This window comes from Poecilia mexicana, unplaced genomic scaffold (genome assembly GCF_051168715.1).
Source record: "Poecilia mexicana isolate PSO_F unplaced genomic scaffold, ASM5116871v1 scaffold_14, whole genome shotgun sequence".
NCBI classification, from domain to species: Eukaryota; Metazoa; Chordata; class Actinopteri; order Cyprinodontiformes; family Poeciliidae; genus Poecilia; species Poecilia mexicana.
Window position 1 is genome coordinate 17,151,961 of NW_028263383.1, and position 20,175 is coordinate 17,172,135.

The following is a 20,175-nucleotide window of genomic DNA, read 5'->3' on the forward strand; positions in this document are numbered from 1 at the left end:
CACTGCTGGCGCCTTTACAGGAACCGGCCCTTCTGCTCTCTGCTGTAATTGGCCCCCAGGCTTCAGCAGAGCTGTAAAATATTAACTACACACACACACAAACTCTTCCTTCTTTCAAAGGATTACCAAACTCTCTTGTTTGTCGTTGTGTTTCTGTCACCAAATCCCCCTCTGGCTTCAATTCCCCCCCCCACCCACGAGGCTTGTCAGCTCTACAGTTTGGAGGCACCTGTTGCACGCAAGTTTTCAAAGCCTCAGCGACGAAGCCCCGCCCCTTTTACCACCCCGTCTCCTGCCAGCCTGCTGCTTTTGCTGGTGATGAGACATGAAACATCGCCCAACCCTTCTCCTCCTCCTCCTCCTCCTCGCAACTGCTTCTCTACCTCCTCCTCCTGCTTCCAACTTTCTCTTTCCTCCGCTTTCTTTGTCCTTCTCCCTCTTTGCTCTTGAAGTCCATGACAGTGGATGCGTTAAGTGCTCCACTTCAAACAGCGGTGCGGCGCAGGTGGACAAATTTCATTGCCCTGCTTTCACAAACACCCCGAGCTGCGCGCTCGCGAACAGAAGCGGAGCTGTTGAATGGAGCAGCTGCCAGGGAGATTAAAGCACGTCGCCATTATATAAAAAAAACAAAGTAGAAGATTTCATTAAAGACGGCCGTGTTAACTCGAGAACAGGGTGTCCAAATTACAGATGCAGCGTGCCAGATTTTTGGGGGATAGCACCGCCTCCTGACAGTGATTGTTTGGGCTTGTTGTTGCTGCCATGGTTGCTAACTACCCACTAATCATCTTCTGGCTCAGCCCGTCAGCAACATATAAGTAACGCTCCTGTGATTAGTTAGTTATACTCCTCTTTGATGATGATGGTGGGATTTGCGTGTACAGCCAGAACAGCACATTCAGCAAAGTTTTTTTTTTCACTCCTCTCTGCTTTAATACTTAACATTAATAAGACCTTGTAATCATACAAATGTGTTTTCTAATTGGAACTTAATTTATCTGCAGAGCTGGAAGTATTCATACCTCTTGAACTATTTCACATTTCGTCAGATTAAAACCAAAACATTCAGGGAATTTTGTTTGGATTTTGTGCAGCAGACCAACTCAAAGCCAGCCTGGTCGTTGCTCAGTTCTCATCTCCGCTCACTGTTCTGTTTGGACTTTCTCTCATTCACTTAGATTTCTCCAGTAAAATATCAACCGAGCCAGTCAGCAAACCGGAGAAGTTTTGAACGGTGACATGGATTTTCTGTGCCGTTTTAGAATTGTAGTCTGCCTGTAGTTGTGGCAATGGCAGCAGAGGAAGTGAACAAAGCCATTCAGTCCAGGTTGGCCACGCATCCAAGTGTTGAATTATCAACCGCCTCGTTCAGCTCGCCACTTTGCTGTGGAGAATGGTTGGTTTCATTAAGCTTGATGGCATCAAACTGGTGCATTACATACGTCACAGCCAAACATTAGTGATTAGGTAACATTTAAGACTTCAGCAGAGTCCACGCCTCCAGGAATCAATTGTTTCTTAATAGTTGAGTTTCTAGGCCCTCTGCACGAAGCAAAGAGTAGAACAAGGGGCTGGTTTTTACCAAACTAACAGAAAGCAGTTGTTAAGTTGGACTAAATTAATCTTTTAGTCACAAAACCCTGAAAATGTGGCCTTCATTCATATTTAGTCTCTTTTTACTTTGGGTCAAATCACAAAACCATCACCAAAGTTGGCCTTCTGTCCAATTTGTACAGGGTTAGGGTTAGAAAAAGTCCCACACATCCTGGACACAAACTGTTTTACCTACAGAGAGCTAGTTGCAAAAACCAGCTTCCTGATCTCCCTGGTCTTCAACAGGAATGATGAGATGAGGTTGGTGGAAGCCTGGCTACCTCCGTTACGCCTCAGACTTTCCAAGCGATTTAGTACCAGATATGCACCAACTGATTGGGAAAGGAAGAGACGTCGTGATGACGTTTTGTTTGTACGACCAGCGAGAGCTGCAGCATTTAAAAGCACAGGCAAGACTCAGAAATCATTTCTGAAAAGAAGCACAATAAGGTGAGACATATAATTTACTTCTGAAGAATTTCCTTGGCCAACAACATTGCTACCATTGTTATTGTGTTGAAAATAATGGTATAGGGATTTTTACGACACGTTTTATGTGTAGTGCTGTCGTCACACACCTGCTGTGACCTGTGAGCTCTGCCTGCTCTACGTTTGTCTTTGCGGGTCGGAGACTTGAATGATTTGTAAAAGAAGCTGTAAATGCCCCCAAATAAAGCACAGGGAGTTGTGGAAAAGATTGAAACCGTTTAAGCATTTAATTTTTTTTGGAGTTTGCCGTTTTATTTTGTTTATTAAATCTGTTTTCCTCAAAGCGCTCCCTTCCTCTTCCCTAAATTGTCGTGTTTTGTTTCACAAACCTGGTGAACCCACCCAAATACTAAGGATTTATTTCCCTCAAATCACTTCATCTTTCGTCTTGTTAAGCCTTTTTCATTCACACACGCTCTAGCACTTTATAGCTACAAGCTCCTTTTGGCAGCTGCATTATGTAGAGTTAGCGTATGGCTTTCCCCCTGCGTTGGCCCTGTTTGTAATGGATCCACAGTTGTTTGAAAATCTGTGGGATTTTTACTCTTGTAAATCCTTTTTGTTTTAGTCCTGTTAATTGCTTCTGTTAAACAATCCCAGTCATCAAGCAACGAAAGCTTGTTCATATAGTGGCTGTGCAAATATTTTTTGTTCTGTTTTTGCTTGCTAGTCTGTAGGGTAACACAATCGGCATAGTGTCTGTAGTCGCATTAGGTTTCAGTGAAATGTCTCAGACTTCCTTTAGTCAAAATGAAAAAGGACTAAAGCACCATAGGACTCTACTCTACACCTTTATTTGGTGCTCTTTTCAGTGCAGCAAACCTTTTCTAGTCACATCTTCAAAGCGATGCGTTTCACTTAGTTGTTTGGTTCTGAGCGACCATGCTAACAAAACTGTTCACAAATTACACTCGATAACTTTGGAGAACTTCTTTATATCGAATACGAGAACATATACAGAACAAGGATGAGGAGGCTTTTATTCAAAAGCTGATGAATATGTATATGAAAAATCATATGAGGTGTTTATAAATTGAACCAAAATTATCTTAGCCTTTTAAAAGAACGCTATTTAAAAAAAAATCATTCTACCTTAGTTTCTATGTACCATTCTTTTGTCTTCATGCTGTAACAGTATGAATGCCGATGTAAGATGTGAAGTATCTTAATAGCATAATCACTGGAGACTGCAGTCTGGTGACCTCACTTACTGTGAGACTATTGGCACCAATTGACTGGACCTCTGTTGAATTAGGTCAGTCACTTTAAAGAGGGTGAATATTTATTCAGTCATTTTATTGAACTGTCATTGTTTTGTAGAAATCAGGTTACATTTAGCATTTAAGATTTTATTGATTCTTGGTAATTATTTTTGCCAAAAAAGCCAAACGTCATTGCTCATTATTGATTGGTAAAATCAATAAAAAAGGGTAAAACATCCAAGGGGTAGAATACTTTTGTTAAAGATTAAAAGTATAGTTTGAAAATGGGATTTTATAATAAATTTATAAAAGAGGAAAATGTGTTTCTTTACATTATCTAATCTCCCTCAATATCATTTTAAGCTGACGTATTAACTTTACGTCGTTGTCTCTGTGTGTTGTTGTTGTTGTTTGTGTTTTGCCGAACAGGGCGCCGGTACCGCTATAGGGGAGCTCCCTCCTTACTTCATGGCGCGGGCTGCCCGCCTGTCCGGCGCTGATCCAGATGACGAAGATTACCAGAAGTTTGAGGAAATGCTGGACCAGACCGAGTCCGCCCAGGTGACACATTGCTCCTTGCACCTTCTCCTCCCTCATCGTCATAGTTACCGTCGCTGAGTTACTTTCTCCTCTGTCTGGCCCTATTACTCATTTCATGAAGGTAGTTCTCACTTACGTTTCATCCTAACTCCAGAGTTGGGGATTTACCAAACACCTTAGCTGATGAAATAACCACACCCCCGTTTCTCAATGAGGCCGTCGCAATCGCACTCTTGCGCAACATTATGACTCCGAGAACATCAAGTGATGCGCTTGAGTAAAACGCTGCTTCCGTTTCAGGCTTTCATTAGGAGATCCTCCTTAAAAATATGCTCAGCATGCCACCCCTCCACATATTTCAACAATGCCTCACGGCTGTTTGTAAATATTTGTGTGGTTTTTTTTTCCTCCTCCTATTATAATGAATAATATAAGAAGAATGGAAACAAAAGCACGCATGCAGAAAAACCATTTTATAAGATTTGCCTGTCGCGTGTCCAGACTTAGGAAAGTCTTTTTTTTTTTTTTTTTTTCTCATGTGGCTCAAACATCCAGACAGAGCGGGAGAAACCAAACATCTGCATCCATGTATGCCTGAGAACCTGTGAACAACTGAGTCAGTGACTCTTATTTTTCTCGACTGAACCAAACAATTAACATATTTGACATGCGAGTGAGTCAGTCTTGCTGTTGACTGTGCGTGTTTTACTTTTCAGCGCATATATGAGGTTGGTAACATTTCAAATCAGAAGACTTTTTGATTCACAAATATGAAAAAAATAATATTTTCTGTAAAAAAAATACAGTTTAGCAAAAAAAAAAAATTCATACTCCACTTCATAAGTTTGAAGTTATCTTTTCAAAAGTGTTTCTTCTAAATGGAAGTGACATTTTAGAGTTGCTCAACCAGTGATGGATAATCTCATAAAGAACCTGCGATGGTCGCTAATGATTAGGGTGATGGCAAGGAGGCGTTTCAACCTCAAAGACTCATCACCTACAATAGATCATCAAGATAGCAGAACAAAGAACAGAGGGTTCAGTAACAATATGAAACGTTTAACTGCCAAGTGGGATTTTTTTTTTTTTTTTGTGATTACCAGAAAGAGCTGTTATATTTGTTATCATAGTTTCTGTAATTGGGTGTCACAGTAATACCATATTATTAGGATTATTTTTTTCTTACAGTTCAAACTTTTAATGAACTGATGAACAGCCTATTTCATTTCAATAATATTTGCAATAAACTTCTTACTCAAACTTCTTTTTTTTTTTACATGTTTTTCAAATAAATATAAGAGCAAAGTGGAAACAAAGTCAGGTTCCTTGTTTGTGTGCACAAATTTGGTGAATAAAGTCAATTGTGATTCTTAGTGCAATACCAATACCACTGTCAGAGACACACCCCATAGCATGATACTGCCACTGCAGTTTCCACAGGTTTTGTGGTTTAGCTTGGCAGTTTCCACAGGTTTTGAGGTTTACTTCTCCAAACATAATTCTTTTTAAAGTCATTTTTGTCAGTTTATTATTTCATTTATCTGACCATAAAAGTTTCCCCAGACGGTATGTAGGGGAAATAATAGTTAAACTTAATGGTGCTCATTTAGCAGCAGATACTTTGTTCCTGGTTGCCAGGCGACTTCACCGTCAACGATGACGCTGGTGGTTTTTATTCTTCTAACTCTCCTAACTGTTCTGATCGGCTTCGTCTCATTTGACCGTGGCAAATTAGTGACACATCTGAATAAGTTGAACCTTGTGTACAGTCGCGATAATCTTTAAATCTGCAGTTTTGAAACGTCTCCAAAAATGTTTACCACAGTTCTTTCATCGCCAAATTCCCTGGAACTTAGTTCATTTCTTATCTTCCTTGAGAAATACTCAATTCTGTTAGAGATACTTTAGATTAATCATCTGCTGCAAACAGTTATGAAAACTAGTAAGGCTGGATGATAAATTGGTTTTATTGATTAATCAAATTTCCTGTTTAGGAAGATTTAATTTCTGGATAATCAAGATTTTTTTTCTTATTTTTTACCAACGTATTACTCGGGCTTCTGTAACTTGCTGTGTCCGTCGTTTCCGCAGACAGAAGGAACCGACCCCTCCATCCATCAACGTGTCAATTCACCTAGCAACAGACCATTGTAGCTTTTGTAGCTTTAGTATCGTTGAACTTGGACTACAAAATCTTTGTGAGGAATAAAAATGGCGTATTTGTGGAAACCAGCCGGAAGTCCATGACCTTGTTTAGCAGTGCTGCAACAAATACTGTAGCACAAATGTTCAGAAAACATAATGGGGAATAGACCGAGAAAAATATGAGCGAAACAGAATATAAAGGTATCTACACAGCACTACACAGTACAAAATGTATTTAATTGGTTAAAAATTACATTTTCCATAAGGAACCGAATCAATTAAAATCTGATTTGGTATGAAAAATCTGAGATTTTATCGCCCAGCTCTAGTAGCTACTGAAGTCAAATTAAAACATATTTGAGTCTGTACGCATAATTATGATCATGTGTGGAAGAGAGAACATCAGCAATAAACACTCAGCTCTTTTTTAAAAAATTCCAAGTTGTATAGAAAAAGAATACGGCAAACAAAACTGATGACATTCATATTAAGGACATGTGTATGTAAACTTCTGACTAGAACTTGAGTTAATGTGTGCTCCCCATATTTCCCGCACATTTTCCTAATCAAACCCAAAAAAAAAACAAAAAAAAAAGCGGCATAAGGAATCCCGTCCTGCAGCCGAACGAGGCGCGCGGATGCTGCACCTGCTGAAATGGCAGCGGACAGCTGCGCAGGCTGGCAATCAACATCAGCCCCGGAGTTCGGACCACATGTGCGAGAGGGGTTTGCTCTGACATCACTCGCTGATATAGGGGAGCTTCCCTGCCGACAGTCGGCCAGTGAGGCGGAGGAGACCGTAGAGGAGCGAGGCAAAACGGGCGATGTTGTCGTACACATTGTCTCAAATCGTCATCCGAGCGCCGAAGACCTCAAACCGGTGATGGTGGGACGCAGGAGGAGCGCCACCTTTTGCTCTCGCATCCATGGAGAGACTGATTGGAAGTGACGAAGCTACCGCAACCTCAGCCTCGCTCTCTTCCTGACTTAGTCTGACTGTCCCTCAGTTGCTATTCTCTCAACTCCTCTGTCCTCCACTGTGTGTTGCTCTCTCTAAGCTCTGTCTCTTATCCTCCTTCTCTCGCTCTCTCTCTCTCTCTCTCTCTTTGCCTCTCTCTCTTTCTTTACACAGCTGTGTGCGAAAGTATGTGACGAGGGCTTGTGTGTTTGAACAGCATCCGGACGCAAGTTTTTTTTTTTTTTTTTGCACCACCAAGGACTTAAGACATGCGGAACCTTGAAGCTTTTACAGCTGCTCTGATGTTCGGATGTTCCGGCAACGCCAGTCTTTAAGTCCGCTTTCATCTTCGCAGTGGACCGAGGTCTTCATCACCTGCGCCGTTTACAATGCTGGAGGTTTGGTTAGTAGCAGAGCAAAGTGAATCCGCTGGGGGACTGGAACTGGGAGGAAAATGAGGACATGTCCGGATCACTGTGCATCAGACAGGAAGCGGTTAATTCTTTTTGTCAAGGATGTGACCCTGCTTCAACCCACCATGGCTCCACATCCATGATGGCCCCGACTCCCCCCTTCCTCCTTCCCTCCCACTCACACACACTCTCAGCCCACACACTCTTCACCCCAGCTTTGTCTGACTTTGTCGCCGCTCTGGTCGCTACGGTCCGCCACTGCCAAGCAGGTTGACTTAAGCCTGTTTATTTTTTTTTTTTTTTCTTTCCTCCAAGCCCGCTTGAGCCAACTTCCTGCCACAAGTTCACGTGATGCACAGCAGCAAACCTCTCAAAGTATTTTCTCTCTCCAACTCTCTCTCTCATTCAACAGACCTATTCAAAAATAATGAAGTCATGCCTTTTCTAACGGTTCCAGACGCTGATGTCATGAATGTCAGGCTCCTCTTAAAGTTTTTTTTTTTTTTTTTTGCTCACACAGTACAAGAGGGCATGAAATCCTCCCAACTGACACATGCTGTCTCAGATTCTGTTCTCCCAGCCTCCATCTGAACTACAGTTATTTATTTGACTTAGCAACTTTTTTTTTTCTTTTTCTTTTTGATGTTTCCTTCATCTGGAACGGAAGGGGTTAACAGGCTGTGAATTCTTGATTGCCAACTCCCAGGATCGTATCTCCTGTAACTCAAATCAGGGCCATCTGCGCTGGGCGTATGCCTCCTTTCCCCCCTGGCCTACTGCACTCAAAGCCGCTCTGTGCTGTGGTTTGCCCAGCCCCGTCACGTGACTTCTCTGAAAGTGCCCCCTCCCTCCTCCTCCCTCTTTATTTCCAGTAAACTGTTTGAAAGGAGGGGGGTGACTCACACTAAAACCAGCTTCCCTTTAACCACAGCTTGTTAAAGAATTTGTCAACGTGGACTCAGGGGTGCATTTCTCTCTCTCTCTCTGTATGTGTGTGTGTGTGTGTGTGTGTGTGTGTGTGTGTGTGTGTGTAAGTGTGGACAGATCTGATTGTGCTCTTCTTCCTTTTTCTTAATTCTTGAAAGGGGGACCGTAACGTCGGTTGCGTCACGAGTTCTTAATCAGTCCACTTCCTGTAGAGGACGGAGCAGGCGCAGGCTTGTCAGGAGTTAATGAGATGAACTTTAAACGTTGTGTGTGTGCGTGTGTGTCCTCTGTGTGAAAGATTTTCATTGAGAAAAAAAAAACACACAGCGAGTGGAGGGGGGTGGGGGTGGGGAAAGTGCGTGGGTGTTGACTTGTGTATAGGCTGTGCATAGATTTTTCCCTGTCTCATGCTTACTTTTCCAAATAGAGCGCAGAGTGTTGTCACTGCCCTGCTGTTTGTCGATGACTGGACTTTAATAAATCACATCGTGTTTTTAAAGTGTAAAAAAATAAAAATAAAAACATAAAAGACAAAGACCGACATGGAGATTCACCCATCAGTCACTTCCTGGCTAGCGATTTCCGATTTTTAGCGGCTGACGTGAAAAAGGATATTACACAATTACTCCCGTTTATTCGTCATAGCATGACATTGAACTGATTTTTTTATTATAATTTTACAATGTCTATTAAAGTACACGCTGTTGTTTGATGCTTTTGTTATCCGAAAATAGCTCAAAGTTCTCCATTGTCTTCAAATGTCTGAAGACAATGGAGAACTTTGAGCTACTAATTATGAGTTTCTAAATTACAACATTGATTCTTCAGAGTTTAATGACTGCATGTAGAAATTTCCTGAACATGTATCATTCAGGAAAATGCTTCAGAAAATACATTTGTCAGATGCATTTTAATGAACAGAAAAATATTTGACTTGCCAATCGCTTGTTAGCCTGAGACACTCTTAAAAAATAGATTTCTAAACTAAGTTTTTTTATTTATCCTTGAAATGTCTGCCCATTCTGAGCTCTGGTTGATTTGTGCATCTACAGACAAAAGGACAGTTTGAGAAAATTCATTTGGAGATTTCTGGATCTGAGCCTATTAGCATATAGAGCATAACATACCCGTAATATATTTACATTGCTATGTTATATTTACATGAGGAAATTCCCATTCTTTCAGAATTCCTGAATAAACTGAAAAACTCTGTTGTGCCTGTTTTGTTTTTCCTCTGGTTGTTCATAATTTGACGTCTATCCTGAATCAATTCTGGTGAAAATCCTGGCCACCTGCCTGTTTACTGGACCCTCTCCGTGTACCAAATAGAATAAAAACATGAGGTGCAACATTACTTGTATATTAATGATATCCTAATGTCTTTTCTTTTTTGTCCTTCTCTTATTCTCACTGGGCCCCCGTTTGCCCCCCTTTGTAAAACTTTCTGGAGCCGCCCCTGGTTCCAGCTTTTCCATGACTCCTAATCTATCAGTATATGCACTTGGATCAAAAGAAAACCGATGCAGGACATGATTTACCAAATTATAATCTCAATTTTGCCTAGTAAGGGTTAATTTATCAGGATACAGAAATAGCTCTTAATCTGTGCTAAACAGCTAAAGGTGGGATCAAATCTTTCCTGTTACACAGGATCATAGGTTCACAGTGATTTTACGAAATGTAATTCCTCCTGATCATCAGGATCATCAGGCTGCTGCTAACAGGGTGGAGAACTGGGCTAGCGTTTGGGAGGACACGTTCCTGGCCGGGCGCCAGGGAAAAAACCGTGATTTTCCCTTCAGCCGCCAGCGGCAGAGCCGGGATGTCTGAATCCTAGCCATCCTAGATAGATGCCTCCATGGCCCCAGAAATGCACAAAGGAGAGGGGATCCAAGTGTGCAGTTCAACTGCAGTAAATCACAGTGTCACAAGTCAACACATACACTCACTGACGCTCTGTGGCCCCCTCCTCTTATCTCCTCTGGGACCCTTTGTTCAGACTGCAATGATATTTTCATGCTCTCTGACTATTTTTACGGTCTCTCGCTGCTCGAGCCAAAAGTTCAACTTGCAGCACCTAAATAACCAAACTGTCACGATGTCTGAAAACAAAAGAAACGCTCTGTGATTGGTTCTGCAGGAGTCATCGTTGTCAGGTGTCCCAGACTCTGTCCTCAGCGGTTCGGCTGTAAAGCAGCCACACACATTCCTTCCCTCCCTGCATCCCACCAGCTGAGCTGCTCTCACACACACACACACACACACGCACACACACACACACACACACGCACACACACACACACACACACACAGACAGATGTACACATGCACATGGGGACCGGGTGAAATTAAAACTACTGGGTTGTCTGAGGAGAAACTTTCACGATTGGACAACAGTGGAGGCAGAAATTCAAATCGAGAACCAATCAGATTCTGTGTCTCTTTGCTCCCCCCACCACCACCTTATTAGGCCGCCTCCTGCGTCTCTCAGATTTCCTGTCTGCTGGGTTGCACCCCGCAACGAATGTCATCAGCACCGAATTGGTGTTATTGACCATATAAGGCTTGATAATGTTGCGAGCCTCCCGTCTGGACATCATGAAGCTAAGAAAGGGGAAAGAAAAAAAAAATCCACAAGAAAGTCAGAGAGGCCTTGCTTTGTCTTTTATTAAAATGACATAAAACAGTATTTATTTAATTTAAATTTTGACTTTTTCAGTCAAGAATAAATCTTTATTCTATGGAAAACTAAACAGAAGTACAGCAAATAATTAGGCTTATTATATTCTGTCAAAAAAAAAATTAAAAGAAGCATTCATATATAGCTGTATCAATGTTGAATGCAAAGCAAGGCCTTCTTATTGGTATAATTAATAAATGATTTTGCAGTGTCCATTTATGCACAAAAATCTTTTACTTTGTACAGATGGAAAATATCCTTCAGAGATTCGAAAGGATTAAATCAGTTCTTTAAATGTACATTATTGTAGAAAATCTAAATTTAATCATTCAAATTTCTAGTTTATTTTTCTTATTCTCTAAGAACAAAATAGACCTAAAGCTTTAAAACTTTTATGTTCAATTTTTTTTTACATTCCAGAACTTATCTGGGTCAAATCAAGAAAATTAAGCAGAAAAAGAAAAGTATTTTCATCTTTTATAAAGTAAATTAAAATATGTCTCTAAATAAAATATTGTTTATTAAAAAAAATAGATATAATTAGCAAAATAATTAGTTTGATATCTCATAAGAAAACCCCAAAATCTTAATAAGTTTAATCTGATGCACATTTTTTCTTTACTGTTAAATCTCTGATTTAAATAATAAATTTCACATCACATTTGGGTCTGAACAATCGGAAGATTTGTTTTAAACATTTTCGAAAACAGCATTTTTCAAACTGCATTTAGCAAAAGTATTTTATTAATCAGCAAAATTTGCATTTCAGTGGGAAAAAAAAAATCTTCAGTTTAACAATAAGAAATCAGTTCTGCCCTGAAGTAATTGTTTTTCTCTTTACCTTCATCTTGAAAGGAACATCCAAAAATATGAGATTCCGTACCTGCAGCTCTGCCTGGCACTCTCAGTCTTCCCAGAAAACAACAATTTAAAATCCAAACAGGTTGCATCTTCTCTCTCTGGAATATTCTGGATAAATATGTCGTTGGAGTGAAAAGAGGCCTTTGTTATTCTGTCAGGAGCGATAGAGCAACAGCAGCGGAAAAGTCCTGGATTTCTGAGTCACAGGAATGACACAAGACTGCTGTCTTTCTCTCACATTGCAACTTAAAACAATTAATAAGGCACTAATGTTGAGTTGCAGACATGCAAAAACCAGCTAAATGTTTCTGCAGGCTAAGAAACATGTTGACAAATATTTTTTTCTGTGATTTATTTAGAGAAGGAGACAGGTGAATCAGAGCATTTTAGTGCAAACTTTAACACTGTTAAAGCTTCAGGACGGCTCTAACTTTAGCTCAGAAACAAGTTTTGTCTTAAAATTCCCTTTTTGATAAATGTTTACGGTAGATATAATTATTTAATATCAAAAGAGTTGTTTTCGCAGCGTCAATACTTCCTCTGCAACACAAAGTCTTCTGTTCTTTGCTTGTATTTGTATAAAAGTGCATTATCTAAACAGGTTAAGATTTATATGTTTTTTTTTAAATCCACATTTGATGCTAATTATTAAAAAGATTTTCTATTCTGTAAAATAAAATCCTAAAACTTTAGAGTGAAGAGAAACCCTGAGGCTCAGATTTGGTGTTGCAGAATCTCTTTAAAGCATATTTAAAGTCCTAAATAATATGTTCTGCTGAATATCAAATTTGTAATATTTCTTTATTTTTTTATCCTCCTTTTTTTGGTGCTCAAATTAAGTCATTTGTTGCAAACTTGCTCACAGGAGGAGCAAAAGAATCTCCTGTTGTTGCTGCTTTTCCTTCGCACGTAGTTTTACTGGAAGGATTTAAGTATTTCTTTCAGGTTCCAATTGATTTTGATAGTAAAGCGTTTTTAGATTCCAAAACAAGACGCCAGTGTGCAAATAAAAATAAAAAACAACTTAATGCCGTGAAACGCTCACACTGAGAGATGATGGAAAAGCCCTAAAAGTTTATTTTTATATCCCCCTAATTTCTAAAAGTGCATTTTTTTTAAAGGCAGAAATCATTAGTTCCAATCATTCTGCAAAAACAGGAATTAAAAAGCAGACTTGTTCCCACCCTCCTCTCACATAAATCTGCTTATTGCTCTGCCACATAATTTATTCTTTACACACTTTATACCTGGATTGCCCAGTAAGTTGGACAAATTTCTGTTTTTTTGTTTGGTTCTATTTTCACTGATACATTTTTAAGAGCTTGAGTAATAAAACTCTGAGGCGATGTTTTATTTGACAAGAATAAAACACCTTGCCGCATCATTTCAGGGGGAGAGGAAGAAATATTTCATTCCAACTTTCTGGGCTACAGAGTCAGAAAAAAGATGATGAAACAACATAACTGTTTGGTTAATGAGGCTTTCAGCAGCTGGAAGAACAACACTGGTTCAAATTTATTTTCTGATGAACAGATTTTTTATTTTTTTTTTGGATATTGCATCAAACATATAAGCAGTTTGAAAAATTACGCTTTTTTTCTTTAATCTCAGGCTGATGTGGATCAAATTGTAGAACAAAAAGCAAGATTTTTTTTTAACCTATTCCCTGAAGGAAAAGCTCTCTGTTTTATAAATTGAACAAATGATGTGATGTAAAATCCTAACACACCTTTCTCAGTTTATTTTCTTTTTTTTTAATTATTTTTCAGGATTTTGGATCCCGAGCGAAAGTAGCAGTCCAGAAGCTCATCCAGAAGGTCGGCTTCTTTGGGATTTTAGCCTGCGCCTCTGTGAGTCTAAAAAAAATTAAAATAATTTAAAAAAATCCCCTTTCTCTGACAGTGCAGCTGGCACAATTACACACGCTCCGTTTTAATCAGAGGAACACAGAAACGAAGCAGATCTAGCAATCAGAAATACTTCACTCTCAGTTGTTTTATTTCCTGTGCAGAACCGAAACAATCGGTCTAAAATCACACCTTCTCCTCCCTCAGATCCCGAACCCGTTGTTCGACCTGGCCGGATTAACGTGCGGACATTTTTTGGTGCCCTTCTGGACGTTTTTTGGTGCGACGCTGATTGGAAAGGCTGTGATCAAGATGCACATTCAGGTGAGCTGCTCCGTCTCTCCTGTAACTCCTCTAAAAGAAGCTTCTGGCATGTCTTCTTCTGGACCGCTTCCTGCTTTCTGTCTTTTATTTGTATTTAAACATATGTCCTTCATACGGTCGTAACAGACAGCTGTGTTATGCAAGGACTCACTGTCAGGCTCCAGCATCTTTGCACTAGCAGCTGCTCAGAGGGAGGCCATTTTGTGAAGCAGAGGCAGGGCTGTCGACCATTTTGTAGCTGCAGCAGCAGACCCTGCGTACTGTACAGCAGGGAACTCGCAGGAAAGGCTCCCAAAGCTGACTAAGAAACTACAGTTGGGAAATTTTGGCATTACTAATGTTTCATCTAATCCTGGAAAATCCTCAATTTGCGTCCAGGAATTTGCAGTATGTCCGTGATTAGCGTCAGGAGCTTAGCGTTTTGTTTTCTAAGCAGACTCGGGGAATGTGCCCGTGGTGACGCACAGGAGGGGTTAAGCACAGGCACGCAGCGTCGTCCCTCACCAAATTTAGTTTAGCAAAAAAAGAGGTGCAAATTTGCAGCAAGCACACGGTACGGCACATAAACGTGGCCTGCCGGTGGGAGGTGATGGAGAAAGAGAAGGAGAGGGGGACAGATGGGGCGAGGGGAACGCGGGGGGAGAGATGCGTGTGGGGCAAGCATAATCACACATACAGGACCAGATTTCACCCAGGGGTCCCTGGGGCCCCCCCACCGGTAGAGGTGTGTCCTTCTCTGTCTCTTGGAAAGAAAGACTTGTCCCGGCTCTCCGGCATGCCTCGGGGCCCGGTCTGTCCTGTAGCTGCTCGGTCTAATTTACTTCAAACTCAACTTTTGTTTCCAATGAGAACTGTTCAGTCATTTACAGTGTGGGCAGAAAAAAAAAAAAAACCTACAGCAGAGCAGGTGACGCGCTCACTTCTAGGCCAAGAGGAAACAAAAGGGGATTTTGAGACTTTTTGTGTGCGTGTGTGTGTTTCTGTATACTCCAAAGCGTACGTTTGATCTTTGTACCTGTGCTTCAGGTGTGTCCTCACCCGTCTCCAAGGACTGAGGTGTTTTTTTTTTTTTTTTTTGCTTTGCTTTTTTTTATTTTATTTTATTTGGCACTACTTCCGTCTTTTGTTGCTCTGAATGCGTGCTGCTGAGTGGCCAATGTCACCAGCTTCGTGACGCGGCGGGTCACTTGAGGATCAGTGGTGATGTCACTGAAATGCACACTTTGGACCCCTGGGACAGGTGGTTGTTCCTGAGAGCACAAACTGCGAGGTGTGGCAGACACAGAAGGAAAAGATGCTACACTTCCACTGTTCTTACTTTGTTGTGCATACATGTGTGGTCAGAGCTGCTGGAACATGTCGAAAACAGCCAGGAGTTGATATCACCTGGTTAGATAGTGTGTGTGTGTGTGTGTGTGTGTGTGTGTGTGTGTGTGTGTGTGTGTGTGTGTGTGTGTGTGTGTGTGTGTGTGTGTGCGTATGTGTGTCTTTTGTTGACATTATCAGTTAGCAGAATGTAGCGAGTCAAGACAATGTCATCACTTTCCTGGCAGACCAATTCTGGGGATCTTAGTCAGCTTTCCTGCCATCTTGCTGTCTCTTCCTCCTTCCTTTTGTCTCAGATGATGGATCATGTGTCAGCGCTCGTTGGTACACTACCAGGAAAGCCAAAATCAGTTCTTTTAATCAAGTGAATTACTGCGTTTCTACACTGTGAAAACAACCAGTTAGAAATTAGTCATTTGACTTTGTTTAAAAAAATAAAATGAAAAATGTGTGTGTTTAATTCAGATGAATTTGACCAGGAGTTTTAAGTAGAGATCGTGTGAGTTCAGCAGCTGGAAGTTTTATAATCGTGCGTCACATGATTTAAATGCTCTAGCAAACGAGTTAATTGTGATTAATTAATTAGTAATCAGTTAACTGCTAACTGGAGAATACAAACTCAAAAGAGGACATTTGGTGTAAGACCAAAAATCAGTAAGTTAGTCAAGATGAGCGTTTTGCATTTAAAAGAAATCTTCTTTGTCTGTAAATATGTTCGACCCAGAAGTTTTCTAGCAGCAGTTCAGGTAAAAAAAAAAAAAAGGTCTCCTCTTAAGTACCTTTTGCTGTCTAATCACTAATAGGTTAATCCAAAAATGAATCATCATATCAAATGCACTGTATTTATTAAGAATGAATTAATTATTGTTAAGTCAAGCAGGAAGGGCCAAGCTTTTCACATGTTGTTAGAAATATTTTTTTGAGCTGCAGATGCATCAAATAATCAAAAGAAACTAAAACAATGATGTTACTGAATTATAGGCAATAAAATGTTTTTCTTACTTAAAAATGAATTTAAATATGTGTCTTAATGAATTTCTAATGTTCTATAAAATAGACTGAAGTGGTTAAATAAAAAAAATCAACAGAATGTGCATTGATTAGTTGTCAGATTAATTGATTAGTAGAATAATCATTTGTTGCAGCCCCAGCAAAATTATGAACACCTTCTTTATTTCTACCCTGACGTCATCTGTCTTGTCCTCCATGTTTAATAAAAACATGGAGGACAAGTTCACGTGTTTAGAAATAGTCCTAAACGCGTAAACATTTCCCTTTTCACAGCAAAGATGTAATTAACAGTTGACTGAACATCATCAGTTAAATCCTAGTCAAATTTAGTTTGATTTAAACAAAATAAAATTACCTGCCAATATTTCACACCCCTAAAATGACTTCTTACAGTGCGAGGAAGCCCAATAAGTGACAAGGAGTTAACAGTGACCGTATTGTTTTATGTAGAGAGTGTGTTCTCCTCGGTTCTGTTTAACCCACGGCCACACACAGAAGCTTAACAGCCACACAAAGAGCGGGACAGGCATACGACAATACATGGATGACCTGGATTACATGTTACATAAGCGGGGAGAGAACACTGTAACAAAGAACTGATCAAAGCGCCCTGTCACATGAAATTAAAATTGCCACCCCAGCAAGCCGGCGCTGAGTGATGCGTAGCGTGATCGTTGGTACTGAGCTCGCTGCCGCGGTTACCGTACTTCTGTTTATTCACCTGCATCGCACTGTGTCGGCTTTATCTGAGCTCAGCAATTTTGAATTCTACGTATTTATTGTTCTCCTTCAGTAGGAGCTATTAAAACAGTTTTTAGAGTTAATAAACATAATTATGTCACTCAAAATGTATTTGCCTATAATTACCATTGATCTTCCGTTGTGTTGCGTTGCACACAAGTTGTGAGAAATGCAAGAGCTCTGGTTTATATATAAGCAGTTTTTATAGCCTCTGGCTAGTCAGCATATAAGATAACTTAAAGTGATGGCAGCTGAAGTATTTATCTGATATGTCCTGTTTGGGCAACATTGTACTTTCCTTGAACTTGACAAGAGTGAGTTGAATTTTTTTTATAAATTACTTAAAAGAGTTGTTCCAGAAACATCAACCAAACAAGTTTTTCTATGTAAAGATGCAAATAAAGGCAGAAACACTTTGAGTCTCCTTTATAAATGCATATTTTCTAATTTCCCTGAAAATAAAGGAGAATAATAGTGATATTGTTGCTACTGAAGGGTTTCACAGAGAGTGCAATCTTATTAATTTTTTTATATATATGTTAGGGGGGCGATCACTATGAAGGTTTTCACTTTCTCTAAAAATAACCACACCAAAGTTGAACATTTCTTAGCTTGGGCATTAATATAAAATGTTATTTTATTTTCTAGCACTATGTTGTAAAAAAAAAAAAGTCCATAATGAGCAAAAACTAGAATAATTCTTGGTTTTCTCACATAAGTAGCAGACTCTCCAAAATGAGGCCAGTTACTGTGTGCCTGCTCTAGGCCCCCTGATCCCCCGACATGCCACCAAGCGCAGTGCGTCCGAGCCAAGATGGCCGCTACAGTCTCCAGTTGGCTCTTCTCCCCTGCTGCCTTGGTGACTAAGCAGCAATCAAGCCGGACAGGAACCGAATCCAGACCCCCCTCTGAAGCAGTGACACATCACCTTTGATTCCTTCACTCCTCTGTCCTTGTGTTCCTTACACACACACACACACACACACAACACACACACACACACACACACACACACACACACACACACACACACACACACACACACACTCTTGAAGTTCTGCTGACAGCCTCTTTGAAACGCTGACCCGGTGCGTTGTGTTGGCGATGTGTCACCCATTCGAGGCCTTTCATTTCTCGCCCTGCGTGACCAAATTTCTTGCCGGCTTTCACCAAAACCACTTTAGCCTAACAAGGCATGGGTTTGGGCATGATGAAGCGTCTCATGGTGGTGGTTGAGGAGTGATTCGGGGTGGGTGAGTGGGGGTGTTATTACCGGTCAAACCATGATGCACACACAGCGCCTTGTTCAGCACCCCAGCGGCGACCCTTATGGCTCAGTAACTGACTCGTTCCTTCTCTGTGTGCTTCTTTGTCATACAGAAACTGTTTGTGATCATCACCTTCAGCAAGCACATTGTGGAGCAGATGGTCTCTCTCATTGGGTGAGTAAGCCTGGTCTTGTGTGTGTGTGCGTGTGTGTGCGTGTGTTTGCAAAGCAGAAGCATCCCATGCGATGGGCGGCAATGTCAAATCAAAGTGTTGGAGAAAGTTCAGGTGCCCCCTGGTTGGTCGTTGGTTGTTTCATGAACTCTTCTTGGTCTTTTACAGTCAGAAGGGATTCTGACAGTGGATTGATTGTACGTAGCTTTAATCTGCTTCAAAGACTTTGTGGAGTGCTTAAAACAAGAGATTTGTCACATTTTCTTCCCCTTTTGAGCGGTTGCTCCTCTCAGTTGGATGATTAATGGCTTGGATTTTTCCACTGGATGACTATGAGCATGAACATGTCCCGGCTCCTTCGCAGGACAAGATGGCCTCTTGTCTATCACCAAAAACACGTCGTCTTCTTTATCACTCACACTGCACCGCTCTTGTGCAACGTACTGCAGTCACGTGTCGTAGGTCAGACAGATCAGATCAAGAGGTGTGGAGTGTTTCTGCAGCAGGGTTTTGTGAAGCTTGTGAGTTTTTAAAAACATAAATAAACATGCAGTGGAACTAAATATGTCTCAATGCATAGGGAATGTTTGGGGAGGGGAGATATGGGCTTAACATTTTATCACAATATTTTGTGGTACTATTGTGTTTTTGGTTCTATTGAGGCTATTTTTACTTCTTCTTTTAGGCTGTCAGTGAATGGCACAGCAATCAAAGCCCCACAAACACAAATAGTGCACAAATATTCCTACTTGTAATACGCTTCTTTAGGAAATCAGTCATTTAAAGAATGGGGATTTACAACACACAATAAATGCATTTAATCCTATTTTCAAGTTTCTTGGTACTCATATTTTCTCTCATTTAAAAAGCAGTGGGGCAAAAAGTAAAACTAACGATCCCAACAATATAGAGAGTTTTGGGGGGTTTTAAGCATCATTAATGGGAATTTATCAGCAATAAAAAAATGTAAATCTTATTGTGATAAGAAATGTATCATGATAAATGACAAACGATACAATACACCAGTAGGATGCCCTATATTAGTGGGTACTGTCTATCTGTTCTTCCAGAAGAGACCATTTGCTCTTTAGTTCAAGTCTATTTTCTGATATTTCTGACTACTTTTCATTTTGCCAATAATTTTTGTCAACATAATTTCACCTTAAACACCTGATAGTTAATCTTTCACTTTCATCTACTTTTTCCAGCATATTATTCCCAAAACCCACAGAAATGATCAAATATGAATTTAAAAAAATATGTATTACACTTTATTAAAACTTGAAAGTGAACATAGGGAAAAATTTTAACATTTAAAATATAAAATGTCACAACGTCTGCTGGGAAATTCAGTCTGCCTGCTCTGTGAAATGAGTCTCACTGTTACTTATTTATGGTTGAAAAAAGTTGGGGAAAGGAATAAATATTGATCCGTCTCTGTAGTTTAGTTAATTATGGCCTTGTGAAGAAAACTCCTAGTCTGATGACTCATGGACCCCAGACGGTTTTGTTTGTCGCTGTTTTCTCAGCTGAACAATGTCTGTTTTCAGTGAAGTGGGGCTGTTTAAATTCGCTTGACCAGTTGGATCTTTTCCAAGCTATAAGACGTGGAAAAGCAGATGACGATAACCAACAACACACAGACAAGTCATAGGTGATTTGGCAGGATGATGCA

The 20,175-nt window shown here is 40.3% G+C and overlaps 1 protein-coding gene across 1 annotated transcript in view; it reads left to right on the forward strand.

Moving 5' to 3' along the window:
* The window catches only part of LOC106919493 (vacuole membrane protein 1-like), a 72,333-nt gene that overhangs the window by 27,927 nt on the left and 24,231 nt on the right, over positions 1 to 20,175 (forward strand). The window contains exons 6-9 of the mRNA XM_014989885.2: positions 3,717 to 3,848; positions 13,581 to 13,661; positions 13,866 to 13,982; positions 18,441 to 18,502. Of these exons, the coding sequence (XP_014845371.2) occupies positions 3,717 to 3,848; positions 13,581 to 13,661; positions 13,866 to 13,982; positions 18,441 to 18,502 (392 nt within the window). The remainder of the gene's footprint in view (positions 1 to 3,716; positions 3,849 to 13,580; positions 13,662 to 13,865; positions 13,983 to 18,440; positions 18,503 to 20,175) is intronic.